Here is a 16,208-nt window from a genome sequence, read left to right as displayed (position 1 = left end):
GGAGGAGAGTGGAAAAACCTCTAATGTGTTTAGTAAAGAAACGTGACCTTCATGCTCTTCCTTGCTGGGGCGAGTCAAGTGGTAGTGACTGAAATTCAGGTCCTCGGTGAGTGCATAAATACGTGTGTGTGCAAAAGCAGCGGTTACACTTGATACTGCAAGTGGAACCACTGGCTCGGTGGATTCACTGGGTTTTCCAGTTCAGTTTTAAACTCCAAGTAAATATCACAGATAATCTGTCATGAAGCTGGTCACTGTGTTCCTGCTGGTGGCCATCAGCATTTGCAGTTACTCTGGTGAGTAGCCTGGAACGTATGATATTCCTCTACTTTTCTGTTAATAGAAACACAACTAGTAAGCTTGGGCTCCCAGTGGAATATGGTGGAGGGAGTTTTAGAATCACAGAATAGTAAGGTTGGAAGTGATTTTGGATGTACCCCATTCAGCCCTCAGTCCAAGCCCTAATCCAACATCCTTAGCGCATCCTAAAGAAGAAGTTAGCAGATTTCATTGTTGAACATTCACTAATCATTACGATTTTCTTTATCTTCCTTAATCTTTAGTCAAAATCTGACCTGCAACTCATTTCTCTTATGCTTTTGAAATTATATGGAGTCATTCTTGCTATCATCTTTAATCAGTCAGGTTTCTAGGTTGGATCTCCTGAGAAATAGCTACAGTTATCTGTTCATAAACTCAATGGATATGTATTGAATGGCTGCAGTCTGTCAGGAACTAGATAAGCATTAGAAGACTCAGACATGAATCAGATATAATTGGCATTTTCAAGGTGCTCATAGTCTGACAGAGGAGGTAAGGTTTCTACAGAAGTCAGTACAAAGTATATAGACAGTGCTCTGTGGTAGTGCTGAGGGATGAACAGTTCACTTTCTAGGTGGGGTAGAGAAGCTGGCATCTTGCAGGAGAATGGGAATGGACCCTTTCTTTTTGGAGGGAGTCACTGTAACTAACAGAAAGATATATTTGGGTGCATCTGCAAAGTGCATTGTGATGGCCACCGCTCATTCAGAGAACAGGAAGCTTTGAGGGTCCTTCCCCAGAAATGTGTGAGTACATACAGAGATGACACTCACCAAAGTGTTTAGAATAAGAACTAAGGAGATTAATCACGACAACCTGGGTTCTGCCCACACCTACACTGGCTACTTTGTTTTGTGTTTTTATTGAATTTTCGACAATTTGTAACTTCCCAAGTTTTAGCTGTTTTGTTGTCCTTTAGTGTCCAGGGACAAAGAACTATTTGCAGAGGTGGCATCTGAAAGGTGAGTGGAGGGAAATAAATATCGTCCCTCTGGAAGAGAATTTTGGAGGGAAACTAGGTGGTAAAAGATGAAGGGAAGACAGGTGCTCGGGCTCCATTTTTACAATTTAAATGGGTAAATAAAGAGGATTCCAAAGGAAAATGAACTATGGCAGGGTCTAAGCTAGCAGGAGGTCCATTTAATTCTTATGTGTAAGATCATGTACATGTGTGTTTACATACCCACACATGTGTTCTATAAAAATGTCATACATATTTTTCCCTTCATACTTTACCTCTGATTCATTGTCTATGTGAAAGTTATCTTTCTATAACTGAAGACATGAAATGCAGGTGTCTCATATAAAAGTGTTGCTAGCTTCCCACTGCCCTCAGGAAAAAAAAAAACTGAAACCCACTAGTTTGGCATTCAAGGCTTTCAAAAGCCTGACCTCACCTGAGTTTTACAGGCTCACCTATATCCCCCTTGAGCATACCCACTGGAATTCTGCGCTCCAGCCACTCTGGGCAGAAGAGTCACCATCCTGTGCATACACATGCATCTTCACATCTCAGTACTGTTGTTGTTCATTTTGTTCCTTTTTAAAATGTTGCTTCCTTTATTACCTCGCGATCCTGACATTTGCCTCAAGACACAGCTTTGGCTTCTGGACAATCCCCGCAGCACTCTCCCACGTTAGCATTAGTCATTCCTTCTTTTGTGTTTCCATAGAGCTTTGTCCATAATGTCAGCGCAGCCCATGCCACATCGTGCTGTATACAGATCTTCACTCTCCAACAGACTGTCTGAGTTCTCCGAATGGAGTTCTCGTTTTACTCATCTATGTAGCTGCACCAACTGGCATCGAGTCGGCGCTTAATTACCTTTCCATCATGGAGCAGCTTCCTGGGCTATGGTCGGGTTCATTCATGTGCCCAGGTGGAAATTCATCATGGCATCTCCCCTGTTGGTCTCACGATTGTGGGCTGTGGAGATAGCCACATGCAAAATACATCCCCAGTCAGTTGATCACCAGTATCTTTTGAGTACTTCCTACATGAGTCTATTCCAGGAATGGAGTACGGTAGTGAATAAAACAAATTCCGTGTTCTCACGGAGCCTGCATTCTAGTGAGAGGATGAAGACAAAAAAAAATAATAATAATAATAAGATTTAATATTTTTAAGTAGTGGTAAGAAAAAAAACACAGACAGAAGGTGACAAGGGTGCCATTGTAGACAGCTCTCTGAGAATGTAACACTTTAGGACACATCAAATAATGTGAGGAAGGAAGACCTGTAGCTCTCTGGGGAAAGAAGGTTCTAGGGAGTCGGAACAGCATTTGTAAAGGCCCCGAGGCAGAAGTTTTCGTGGGACCTCAAGGTTGTAGGGCTGGGGTGAGGCCCTTGGTGGGCAGTGTGGAAGACGCTGAGGCCATAGAGGCGGGATGTTTCTGTTTCACTTGGACTCTCTTTTGCTCTGCAGCTTCTGCCTTCCCTGTCAGCAGTGTGCTGAATCCTGTCAAGGATGCCTTACCTCTGGACAACATTCTCCCCTTTAAGGATCCGTTAAAGCTTCTTCTTAATGTTCTGGGCATTTCTGTTGAGTACCTTTTGGAAGGGCTCAGGAAGAGTGTGAATGGACTGACCCCAGAGGCCTCTGAGGCTGTGAAGAAACTGCTGGTAACTACAGCTTGTGGGGCGGATTTGTCGAAGGGCAGGGCTTCATCACCCTGAGTACCCGCCCTGCCCACCCCCACTCCCACCTCACCCTTCTCCTCACTGTGAATGTGTGTTTCTCCCTTTCTGATTGTGCTCATATAAACTTTGCATCTCTCCAGGAACGTCAAGGAAATCTCATACCTAGATTTTTCTAGTAGGGATGTTCGAACGAGAGAGACCTGTGTTCTAGTTGTGACTGCAATTTCCTAGCTCTGGGATTCTGGATTCTGCTCTGAGCTTGTTTTCCCATCAGTAAAATGGTGCTAAGTAGGAAAGTGACTATTTTGGAAATGTGCTAATTACATGGAAGCTGCTCTTATGTTTTTTACTGTCCTTCTGCCTTTCAGGAAGCCCTGTCACATGTGGTGTGACGTCAGGATAAAGCGAGAGTGGAGGTGGAAGGAGAATGACGGTCCCCTCCTCCCTGGCCGAAGCTTTCCATCCTAAAGTGCAATGACCCCCGAGAAAAATGAATAAAACAATGAAGAGATTTCAGCTTGTCCTATTTCTGTTTGGGGGGCTCTATTCAGAAGGGCTTAACTGTATAATTTTCCCCGTGGGTCATAAACTCTGGAGAGCCTGTTGTTAAAGGGAACTCGTTGCTCCAATTTCCTCTCTTCCCCTCTACATTAAATATCTCCATTGTCTGCAGCTGTCCTTTCTGTGACAGTCTTTCCAAACCTTTTATGCTCCTATTTTCCTACGTCTAAAGAAATTTTAAAACATAAAAGGTAAAAGAATTTTCAAAGAATTGCCTGACAAGACTAGGGTCTCATAAGCCTCATTGGTTTGGAGCCAGTATCACCGGAAGGCAAGTTTCCGTTACGTTTGTAGTTGCGGGAGGGCCACTGCATAGCTTCACCAGTTAGGCCTTGACTATATCAGACTTTGGCAAATGGGTTCTGACCTATCCTTTCCTTTCTCCTATGCCGCCATCTATAATGATACCAGAATTATCTTTCCAAGATATAGTTCTGTTTATACATGACCAGATAAAATAGGTTTCAAGCTCCTAAGCATGGCATGCAAGACACTTCATGATCTGGCCTTTGTCTACCTGTGTCCTCTCGTCAAGATTCCTTTCTTTGCCTGTGCTCTACCCCCAGCCATACTGAAAAAAATAGCTCAATCTCTTTGCTGCTAACATTTTAATGCCTTAATGAAAAATCAAGTTTCCTCCTACATGGAGCTTCTCCATAGCCTGCCTTCGGACCTGATCTTGTGCCAGTCTTAGAACTGTTCGCTCTCGGATCCATTCCTCACCCTTCCCCTGCTCTGCTCTGCTCTGTGTAAGGGAAAAGAGGAGGCATGAAGCCGACCCCTGCAGGCTGTCTTTTTCAGGCTCCCAGGTAAGCTAATATTTGGCTTGCATTCTGCACCTGGCAGGCCCAGGCAGGAGACAGGAGGTGGGAAAAGGAGAAAGCCAGAGTGTGGCCTCCTCTCCCTGTCTGTCTGGGAGAAGTCTCTGGAAGCGCCTGTATACATTTGAGCCACCAGGTCCTGCTGGGTGGGTGTGCACTGGTTCCAGCCTTTGCCAGGCGACTCCAGGTGCTGGCTCTGGTTACACCACCTCTTTCCTTTCTCTCTCCGGCTCAGGTTGGTAGTGGCTTCCTCCTGATACCAGTTTCTAAGGCGCTGCCTCTCCATCACCTATGTGGCTTTCAGGTCTTCTGTTATCTTTCGAATTATTTGTGTGTGCAGCCGTCCCCCCTTACCTGCAGTTTTGCTTCGTGTGGTTTCAGTTACCCGCAGTCAAACATGATCTAAGATATTAAATGAAAAACTCCAGAAATAAACAGTTCATCAGTTTTAAATTGCACTGTTCTGAGTATTGTGATGAAATCTTGTGCCATCCCACTCTGTCCTGCTCTCTCCTGTCCAGGATGTGAATCATCCCTTGTCCCGCATATCGACATCATATACACTACCCACTTATTAGTCACTTGGTAGCACTCTTAGTTACCAGATCGACTGTTATGATATCACGGTGCTTATGTTCAAGTCACCCTTATGCTACTAAATAATGGTCACAAAGACATTCATGTGACTTTTATTAAAGTGTATTGTCATAATTATTCTATTTTATTTAATTGTCATTATTAATCTTTTACTGTGCCGAATTTATAAATTAAACTATCATAGGTTTGTATGTATAGGAAAACATATAGTATAAATAGGGTTTGCTTGCTACTCTTTGTGGTTTTAGACATCCACTGGGGGTCTTGGAACATACTCCCCACAAATAAGGGGGGACTACCGTATTACATTCCCTCTGTTCTAAACATTAAAATCATCTCTGTTTCCCTAGTTGGCTCCTGACTAATATAATATTAACTTTCATTTCTCCTTCGAAAACTGTCTTGATTTTCTGTCATTTCTTGACCCTTGTGTTTGTTATAACTAAAACTGTTGCACTTTGTGAAACTTCTTCTTTTTCTTTCTCATTTTACCCGAGTCTGTAAGAATAGAATAGGTTGCCCAACTGTAGAAATAAATAACCCCAAATCTCAGGGGTGTACATCCACAGCATTTTAATTTGTTCTCACACTATGGGGCCATCTTGAGTTGGCTATAGTTCCTCATGTTGTCTGAATTCTGTGACCTAGAACTGATGAAACAGTCATTATCTTTAGTGTTTCTGATCATCACGGCACAAGGGAAAAGACAACTTAGAGACCCATGGGCTAACTTTAAATGATGTCCCTCACTTCTAGTCCTGTTTCAGTGGCCAAAGCAAGTCTCATAACCATGTCTGACATATTTAGGAAAAGGGTACACAATTCTCCTACAGGAAGGGAGGGTGCCGAATATGGGTGAACATAATGTTATTTACCATTTTACTTGACTTCTTTAAAATAAATTGCCACCTGAGGTATCTCATTCTACTTGATATTTACTACTCTATTGGATTATCTTTCTTCCTGCCTCTAGTTTTTTTCTTACTTTTTGACTATTATTTTTCAGTTTCTTTTAATGGTCTTCATTGTCCTGACTTTCTTTGAATGTTGATGCCTCTGAAAATTCTAAACTTGATTCTTCTTCACTTTTCACTTTATGCATCACCTTCGTTGGGAATCTATCCATTCCTATGGCTGCTAGTATGATATCCTTGTTAGGAACTATAGCTATGGTCTGTATCTTTTCTTTGAGGAGAAGAGATTCAGCCACTTATAAGACACCTCCAACAGATGCCCTTTTTTATGTTCAATTCAACTGACTTCCACCTGGACTCATTATTCTTCTTTCGAAACATGCGCCAATGTTCTAATATCCTATCTCGGTACATAGCACTACTATTTTCCTGGCTCCCTGGACCAGAAACTTGTCCTTACTTTCTAATTGATAAGAAAGTCCTATTTGTTATAAACCTTCTTTATAATATAAACATTTTTTTATTATCTGTAGTATTACTCCAGCTCTTCCCAAAGTGTGTCATTCATTTCTTGTCAGACTGCCATGTTAATCTCTCAAATAGCCTCTGTATTCCCGAAGCCGATCTCTTCCATTTTACAAGCCACACAGCAGAAAAAGTGTTTTCTTAAAATACAAGAATTATTCTCCAGCTTCTAACTCTTTTGATAGTTTTTCAACAGACATATACTATCTTAAATCAACACTCATAACAGAGAAGTAGACATACTTATTTTTATACTATTTTGAAGTCTTCTTTCTAGACTAAAGTCAAATGCAGAGGGACTTGAACTTATTCATGTCATTTCCTCGGAATATAGCACAGACCCTGAAGGTCGTCCATGTTGGGTCTGTTTTAATTCAGTGGAAGGATTTGTTTCTGTTAATTTTGTCTTGTTGGTTTGACCTTTTTGTTCTCTCCCATCATTCGTATTATTGAGCTATTCTTTGCTCTCCCATTTTGGTGTGTTTTGTATATTTGAGATGGATAACTATGCTTTCATTCAACTTACTAAATGGAGAAGACTGAGAATCAGTTCTGTGGCATCAGGCTCCGAGTAGTAGTTGTTATATGGCAATCTGTTGGGGATTGACATTTTTACTGAAGGTTGTATTTTCAATGAGAGTGATTGAGTTAAGAAGGAATCTGAGGACAGACTATGTTTAAGAAGTTGGCCAGAAACTTGTAATAAACATTATGAAGGAAATTATTGATAAAACTTATTATGAAAATACATCACTAAATACTGATGAGAATGTAGAAAACTTGGATCTCTGATGTGAGTGTAAAATAATATAGCTACTCTGGAAAAAATAGTTTGACATTTTCTTGAAAAACTAAACATGCAGCTACCATATGACTCACCAATTGTACTCCTGGGCATTTATCCAGAGAAATGAAAAATGTTTATGCAAAAACCTATACACAAGTGTTCATAGCAGTTTTATTTGTAATAGTCAAAACCTGGAAACAACTCAGTTGTCTTTCTATGAATGAATAGTTAAACTGTTGTATATCTAATGGATGGAATACAACCAGCAATGGAAAAGAACAAACTGTTGATAAATACAACAAACTAAATGAATCTTCAGGGAATTATGCTAAGTGAAAAAAACCAATCCCCAAAAGTTAAATACTGTATAATTCTATTTGTCAATCTCAAAATGACAAAATTATGGAAATAGAAAACACAATTATGGAAAAAAGAAAACTGATTTGTGATGTGGGGGTCCAAGTAAGAGGAAAGTGTAACGGTTACATGAGAGGTCCTTGTGGTGATGAGAATGTCTTGTATCTTGTCTGTATCAGTTTTCTTGTCTACCAGTTATCTTGTCTGGTTTTGATATTGTAGTGTAGTTTTGCAAGCCATTGCTGACATTGGGGAAAACTCAGTGGAGAATATACTGGATCTCTGTATTCTTTCAGATGTGTATAACTTTATAATTATCTCAAAACAAAAAATTTAATTAAAACACTATGAAGATATAGTATAGAAATACATATTATATACAATTTAATTAATGTATGTCATATATAACTATAATGATATATAACTATATATAATTATGCATGTAACACTCCTTTCTTCTATAAATACCACAAACTAGAGGAGACCAATCAACAGTTTTATGTGATTCTTCAAGACATTTTCTGCACATTTAAAAACATGCACATATGAATGAGTCATAGTTTAAACTGTCATCTTTGCGAATATTTACTTCTAGTTATTTTCCATATTATAAAGAGTGCTATAGCAAATATCCGTATATTCGCATTCATTTTTGAATTTATCAGAAAATCTTACAAATGGAAATTCAATGCCAAGGATTGTGTGATGTTTAAAATTCTGATAGCTATTAACAAATTTCCATTGGAAAAAAGCAGTTGTGATCCGAGGTGATTGAGGTCAGACAATTTCATTCCCAAAGATGAGATTGGGGACTAAGACTATGTCTAGGGTATGATCTGGCTGAGGAAACAATGCGTCCCTTTTTACTATGTTGGAGGAACAGGAGATGCAGCGTATGAATCATACTATTTCTGGCCTCTGTGTTTAAGGCAGGTGATACAAACAAACATATAAGTAAGTAAAATTATTTGCTGTATTTTTTATTTTAATTTTAGAAAGGAACCAGTTGAAAAGCTGTCAGGCTAGCGCTCGCTTTCCTCCCTTTTTCTCATTAGCATTGATTTGCTTCCCGGCCACCTCGACCTCCTTCATTGCTGGCACAGAGTATGTCTGACACAGGCTTTTGCAAATGCTGTCCACTCAATTATAAATACCTCTTCTCCTTCATTTTCTTCTCCTGACTTTTCTCTTATTTAACTTCACTTTTTTTTTTTTTTTTTTTTGTCATATCTCGGATGAAGTCACAATTACTTAGGAAACTCTCCCTGGTCACCCGTGTAGATGAGACACATTTGCTATAGGTTCTGAGAGCACCATGTTCCTTTCTTCCTCAGCATGTCTCTCAAAACTTAACAACAAAATATATACATATTTCTCCCTTTTTGCTTCATTTTTTTCTCTTAGGGTGAGCATATGCTGTTTTAATAATTATTGAAGTGAAATTTTGAAGAAAACGGTTTGCCAGTTAACATACATTAGACATTAAGTTTCCTTCCCTCTCAAAATGAAAACAAAAATAACAAAAGGAAATTCTACCACTGACTTAAAAAGCAGTGAAGTCAAAGACAGGGGTTTTAGGCTCTCACAGATTTTTGGTCGAGTTCAGGCTCTAGCATTAGTGATCTAAGTGAATTTGGGCAGGTTACTCAAATTTCCACCTTCTCAACTGCATTATTTCAAAAAGGGAATAGTAATTTCTAATTCTTGTACTTGATGTGAGGATTAAATAATGTAGAAGGACCAAACGTGGTGCATGTTCCTATAATATCTATTTGTTTATCATCCTAGCTAGCTTTAATTTAAGCTGTCCCCTTTGGTTTAATTGACCTTCCTTCTGCTTGTTTATGTCTCCAAATCCTTTCTCATCTATCAAGATACAGTTCAAATATTATTACCTTTGAGAAGTCTTCTCAGATCTCCCAAGAGAGTATTAATGGCTCTTTGTGCTGCTTACCAGACTACAATATCTGTGCCTCTCTTAAACCATATCATGCTGAGTATGGTTAGTTAATTATGTGGTCACATATTCTTCATCATGTGAACTATGCGAAGCCAAGAACCACGGGATGTTCAATGTCACATCTTTATTTTCTTGTTCTTATGTGGGACTTATATGATTTCAATTTCTTTATTTACTATAGAATACAACAAATATTGATTGATCAGCAACCCTCTGCCAAACACCGTTCTAGTCGCTTACTTTAGTTCCAGGAACGTTGAACAAAAGAGGCAAAGTTCTTGCCTCATGGAGCTTACTTACATTCTCTTGGGAGTAGGCAGAAAAAGGAACAAAATTTTTTAAAAAGTTTAACACTATGTTAAAAGATGAGTGCTAGGGGAAAAAATATAGCGGCCAAAGAGGATAAGAAATGGTGGACCAGAGGGTGCGATTTTAAGTAGAATGCTCAATGAAGATCTCACTGAGAATCACCTCTGAGGAGGACTTGAGGTGGGAACAAGCTATGTGCCTATCTTGAGGAAGGGTATCTTAGGCAGAAAGAAGAGTTAGTGAAAGGCTCTTGAGGAAAACATGCCCAAAGTGTTTAAAGAAAGGCAGGGACCCCAAATGACTGGAATGGAGGGAGCAAAGGAATGAGTAGTTGGGCAAGAGTTGAGAAGCAGGAAATTTAAAAAATACAGATTTTGCTCAGAATGAGTTAGAAAGTAGTAGGAGGAATTAATATAACTTTAATTATATATTAATATAAGTACTATACAACATCCAAGATGTAAATTCCTTCGAAAAACAAAAGTCATGGTAGGAATTTTTGGATTTGGGACAGAGTGGTGATTATATAGTTTATGTCCCCAGGGTGTCACTGGGGCGTGCTGTGTTTGAGGTCAGAAAAACCTGGTTGGAGTTCCCATTCAGCCTATACCAGCTTATATATCTTAGGCACGGTGTTGATTGTTCTTCCTGAGCCTCAATTTCCTCACCTGTTATATGAATAAAATGATGCCTGACCAGCTAACTTCAAGTGTACTGCAATCATGAGGTTACAGTGAGATAGTAGTGTGAAGGAACTATAACAGAAAAACACTATGCAGATGTAAGAGATTCTTAGTCTTCGAAACGGGTGCCCTTGCTGGCCTCATTGGAAGGCAGGAAGAGAATGCAATGAAGGATAGGAAGAGGAAACTGTACTAAGCAATTAGAAATTTTCAAGCTCTCGATCACTGGGGATCTTAGACAGTTACTTCTTAGCAGTGCATCAAATCCTGAACTGATCTGGCACCTGCTTTTATTGTCTTTGTTTTACCAACATGGAAGAGTGATTTAAAATTGTACAACAAAGAGGTGACTATATTAAGATAAACTCCGATAGAGCATGTTTCCCAAACATAGTACACTGATTACTGTAGTTACAGTAAATTTATTTTCCAGGCACAAGTTAGGCACTCGGAGTCTGAAAAGGTATATTTGGGTCACTTTTGTTGGGGAGAAGTAGCCTGATGTCAGATGCTGAATATAATACAAATTTTAGGTGATTTTGGTTAAGAAGATATGATATTTGAAATTAGCAGTGTTGAAATAATCAACAAGTAGAAAGGAATCTGTTGAATGGGAGAACATATTTGTAAATCATATATCTGATAAGGGGTTAATATCCAAAATATATCAGAAACTCAAACAGCTCAATAGCCAAACAAGACAAAACAAAACAAAACAAAATAACCTGATTAAAAAATGGGCAAAGGACCCTAATGACATTTTTCCAGAGAAGATATTCAAATGGCCAACAGGTATATGAAAGGGTACTCAGTATCACTAATCATCAGGAAAATCAAAATCAAAATCATTAAGAGATATCACCTCATACTTGTTAGGATGGCTATTATCAAAAGATAAATGGTAAGTGCTGGCAAGGATGTAGAGAAAAGGGAGTCCTTGTGCCTTGTAGGTGGAAATGTAAATTGCTATAGCCATGCTGGAGAACAGTGTGAAGATTCCTCAAAAGGTTAAAAATAGAGCTTCTATATGACCCCGCAATCCCACTTCTGGGTATATATCCAAAAGAAATAAAATCACTGTTTTGAAGAGATATCCTCACCCCCATGTTTATTACAGCATTGTTTACAGTAGCCGAGATATGGAAGCAACCTAAGTGTCCATGTCCCTCAACAGATGAGTGGATGAAGAAAACGCTGTATATACACTGAATATTATTCAACGTTAAAAAAAAAGAAGGAACTCCTACCATTCGCAGCAATATGGATGAATCTTGAGGGCATCGTGCTGAATGAAATAAATCAGATTTACAAAGGCAAATATTGTATGATCACACTTATATGCGGAATCTAAAAAAAAAAATGGAACTCACAGAAACAGAGAGTAGGTTTGTGATTGGTTGCCGGGGGCAGAGCCGCAGGGAGGAAATAGGTGAAGGTGTTCAAGGGGGCAAACTTCCAGTTATAAGGTCAATCTATTCTGGGCCTCTAATGTCCATTACAGAATGGTGACTATAGTTAACAATACTGTATTGTGTACTTGAAAGTTGCTAAGAGAGACCTTAAAAGCTCTCACTTCCTCAAAAAATGGCAACTGTATGAGTGATGGATGTGTTAACTGACAGTATTGTCGTAATCATTTTGCATATATATGTGTATCAAACCATCATGTTTATATCTTACATCTATAGCATTACATATCAATTATACCTCAATGAAGCTGTAGGAAAAATTGGCACAGTCTAGAAAATGCAGAGGGTGGGTTTACTGAATCTGTTGTAGAAGATCTAATGTATTTTCCAATAGTTAGTAGGTGTTCGCTCTTGATTTAGCCATTTATATTATTAAAGGATCTTTGTGTTGCACGAAGACCTATCCTGGCTAAGAAAAATACAAAGACAATCGAACAAACAAAAATTTATTGAAAGTACACAGGAGTTGCTTTTTGAGTCAAAGTGCTTGAGAGAGACAGGACCCAGGACAGCTCTTGAGAACTGGGTAGCAGGAGCACGTAGATCTTTCATTCTAGAGCGCTGCCGGAATTGTCATCGTGATCTATGACTTCAGTCTCGTCTCATTGTGCCTATTACATAATTCTGGGTGAATCTTCCCGGCATTTTTGGGTCAGATTATATAATGGTACGATCCTCTGTGACTACCCGGCCAGGACCACAGCAATGGCCCCTGAGGATCCACGTCTGTGGTGAGGTGACAGGACAAACCACCCGGCTGCACTAGGCTTCTCAAGGGCTCTGCCGCCCTGACGCTCTGCTGCTTTACGAGAGTAACACGGCCTCAGTGGAACAGCACTAACCTTATTATTTTTTTAAAATAGATCAGTATTTTGTTCACCAGTCCAGGAGAGTGGGCCCAGATACTTTTGAAACACTTTCTATAAAAGACGAGAAACTTTTAACTTCGAAACTTCATACATTTTTAGGAGTTAAGAGCTTGTTCTTTGGAGTAAGGTTAAAAGCCTCTTTTTATCATTTGTCATTGTTACAACTTTGGACTTGTTTGTCTGAGATTTAGTTTCTTTACTTTGAACCATTCTCTGAGTGTTTTGGTTAATAATCTTATATATTTGCTATTTTTGTAGCATTAAATACTTTAAACATGCTCCAGAAAAATTACTCCCACCAACAAAAACCTTCTCGATGAACTAGGATATGGGACCCCAAGAGGACACGTTTATTCTGACTTCTAGAAGCAAAAATGCAAAGTCAGGGTGTTCAAAATGAGCTGTATTTGGTCGAAGTCAGGGCCCTCAGCTTGCTGAGAACTTGCTGAGTGATGCTTTGAGGCCTCTGTCATGAAGGACTTGTGAAGCAGAACTGGAAAAGCAGGGTTTGGCTGCCTTTGGCTTATTCTGGAGCCATGAAGGTGTCTCCTTAGAAACACAAGCCGGAGAGAAGGAAACAATTGCTAGCTAGAGATGGCTTGAGATTTAAGAAAAACGCAAAGACCTTTTCATCTTTTCTTAAAGATTTTTATGTCCTTGTGCTTTAGAATGTGAAATGGTTTTAATGAAATCAACTGTAATCTGTCTTTGAGGAAATAAGCAATGACAACAAAAACAAAAATGCAAGATGTATAGAGCAAGAATCAGTAACAGGGATGAGGAAAGAATGCACATAGGTTAAACATAGACATAAATTGAGTCATCAGTTTAACTTTGACTTTCCAGATAGAGAGGAAAAAAAGAAATAGGCAAAGTTACATAAATCTTATCAGGAAAGAGGCAGCAGTCCTTAGGGAAGGCATTTTTTTCCCCCTGAAATTTTAAAAGAATCTTTTGTCATAAGACTTCGTGGAGTGGATACTGAATGACGTCATGCCCAACTGCAATTGTACTTATTAGCTACATGCGAATTACCTATTAAATATACTTATTCCTAAGAAGTTCTAACTCAGTAAGTCTAAGCATGTGCTCTAGTGTCCATAGTATATTTTTCTAAATTGAATAAATGTATATGGAAATGAAGAATTCATAAAATTCTTTCTCATCTTTCACTCCTTTGATAATCTTAATAGTTTAATAAGGTTTATCAGATTACTTTTAACACGAGAAAGGAAATTTATATTGTAATATGTCAAATGACTTAAGACACAGACGACTTTAAGTGATGCAGGGCAACAAGAGTTAAGGTTGTAAATCTATGAATGCAAGGAAATCATGTTCACGTGATCAATAGACTCAGATTGATCAGGTGTCCAAATATTGGCTGATTTGTTTTTGAGACCTTGCCCCTCTCTACACATCACCTGAGAATGCACGCAGAAGCTCGCCTTCGTTGTAAAGCCCTCTGAATGCCCACCTCTTCTCCTAGATGTTCCCTTTTATATCCTTTCTTCAATGCATGTCCAAGGAACTTTTATACATAACTTTATTATTTCCCTCCACGGTCCTGGGGTACCTTGTACTAAGTGATAGCCTAGACCGTTAATTTCTCAGTGGCTGGGCAGTGTTACTCATCTTAGTAGCACTAGCAGAATCTGACACATAGTAGGCATGGATTAAATAAGCATTAAAGGCGCATACAGGAAAGAGGTGTGCATGTTGTAGGAGAAAGATGGAATATCTATCTGTCTCAATCTAGGAAATAATTTAGAACTTTAGCCAAATATTTTATACTGGAGAAACAGACATTTCTGTGAAGCATTGGCATCTAATGTGACGATTTGCTTTTGATTAGATGAGACAATTATCATACAAATGAAACTTTTAAAGCTACTTATTAAATGCACCTTCACTGAAGTTTGAAGAGATATACCTAATCAAACCATACAAAATTTAACCTCTGTCTTAGAGGCTTCCTGCTCTCAAGCCCTTTTTTTTTTTTTTTTTTTTTTTGTCTCTAGAGTGAGCCATTTCTTCTTGCCCTTTAGAGTTTATTGGTTCATAAATCTATTCAAAGCTTTTTAGATACAGATAAATTCTGGCATTAAGATCTGAAACAATTAAGTCCCTCACATTTTGAATATTAATAAGGAGGAAAGGGAGCCTCAAGAAGTCCAAGTAACCTCCTCATGGTCATATAATCAATAAGTAGCCAAATTAAAAGTCAGATTTACTTCTCTATGCATTTTGCTCTTTCTAATTCTCTCACGTTGTCTGCCTATTGGACTGCCTCATACATTGAGTCTCTAAGAAAGTACTCCAAGAATTTGGGGCATGGGTACCAATAGGGAGAGATATGTCCAGTAGCCTGAATGAAGGCAAAGGGTTAGGACATCTGCAACGAGAGGTAGGCTGCTCTCTGAAAAGATGGGAATGGAAAAATGCAAACATGACCGACTGTTTTTAGGAGCTTGGCTGGCTTTGGGGTGAGAATCGGGAGTGCTGGGTTGGGCAAGTCTTAATTCCAGTGCCCCAAACCTGATTTCCATCCTTCAAAGCTTAGGAAAAGAGTAAGCTAAGTCCTGGTATAGATTGGTAGTGGCTTTCTTAGCTTATATACTAATCACACCCAAGCAATGAAATGGAGCTAGTAGGGAAATGGAGCATTCCCAGATCAGATGTGAAATGGAAGATGGGAAAGTCCATGCCTCCTGGAGATGCAAACAGGGTAACTCAGCTAACCAAAGGAGCAGCGGTTTATTTCTGTGGGCACCTTGAGACATGTCTAAGGCCAAATAGCTTAATCACCATTTTCTGCTGCCCCCCGCTCCCTACAACATTCTCCTGTGCTCTCCAGTAGCATTATCGCTTAGTGAGAAAGAACAGACTCTGGAATCAAGCTGCATGAGTTCAAATCCTTTCCTCTTCGCTCATAACTTGGCCCCATACAATTAAGTTCAGCAAATCTCACTTTTCCTGTGAGTGACTTAAATTGCATGATTACATGGTCCCTTAGATTTTAGTGCATATAATCCCTCTCATTTTATAGGCTGGGTGCGCACAAAACAAGTTCCTAATAGAGTTTTGACAAGAACCAGGTCTCCTAACTCCTAGTACTTGTTTCACACCACAATCGTGCCTCCGCCCTTAATCCTTATGTTAGTATCATCTTTAAGGTGATTTAAAAAAAAATCTTTAAAATTAATCTTTAAAAACTCCTGCAAGAACAAAGCAAAAACAAAACAAAAACTATACTTTTTTTTTTTGCTGCTAGGTAGGCATGGGTGACCAAATTCATTACATAAAATCAGACAGACCCTTTTTGCTTTATCCCATATACTATTACTTTATTTGAAAATCGTAAGTTAAAATCACCTGGGAGGTCACTTTGATG

General features: G+C 39.0%; 1 protein-coding gene across 1 annotated transcript; it reads left to right on the top strand.

Annotated features, from left to right (window-relative positions):
• The first annotated feature begins 144 nt into the window (after positions 1-144).
• SCGB3A2 (secretoglobin family 3A member 2) lies at positions 145-3,492 on the top strand. Its single transcript, XM_016150313.2, has 3 exons — positions 145-296; positions 2,748-2,944; positions 3,331-3,492. Exons 1-3 carry the CDS (start codon positions 242-244, stop codon positions 3,352-3,354), a joined length of 276 nt encoding a protein of 91 aa, XP_016005799.2. The 5' UTR covers positions 145-241; the 3' UTR covers positions 3,355-3,492.
• Positions 3,493-16,208: the final 12,716 nt, after the last annotated feature.

Source organism: Rousettus aegyptiacus, unplaced genomic scaffold (genome assembly GCF_014176215.1).
Source record: "Rousettus aegyptiacus isolate mRouAeg1 unplaced genomic scaffold, mRouAeg1.p scaffold_m13_p_7, whole genome shotgun sequence".
In the NCBI taxonomy this organism is placed as follows: domain Eukaryota; kingdom Metazoa; phylum Chordata; class Mammalia; order Chiroptera; family Pteropodidae; genus Rousettus; species Rousettus aegyptiacus.
The sequence above is the reverse complement of the archived record's forward strand: the minus strand, read 5'-3'. Positions and strand labels throughout refer to the sequence as shown.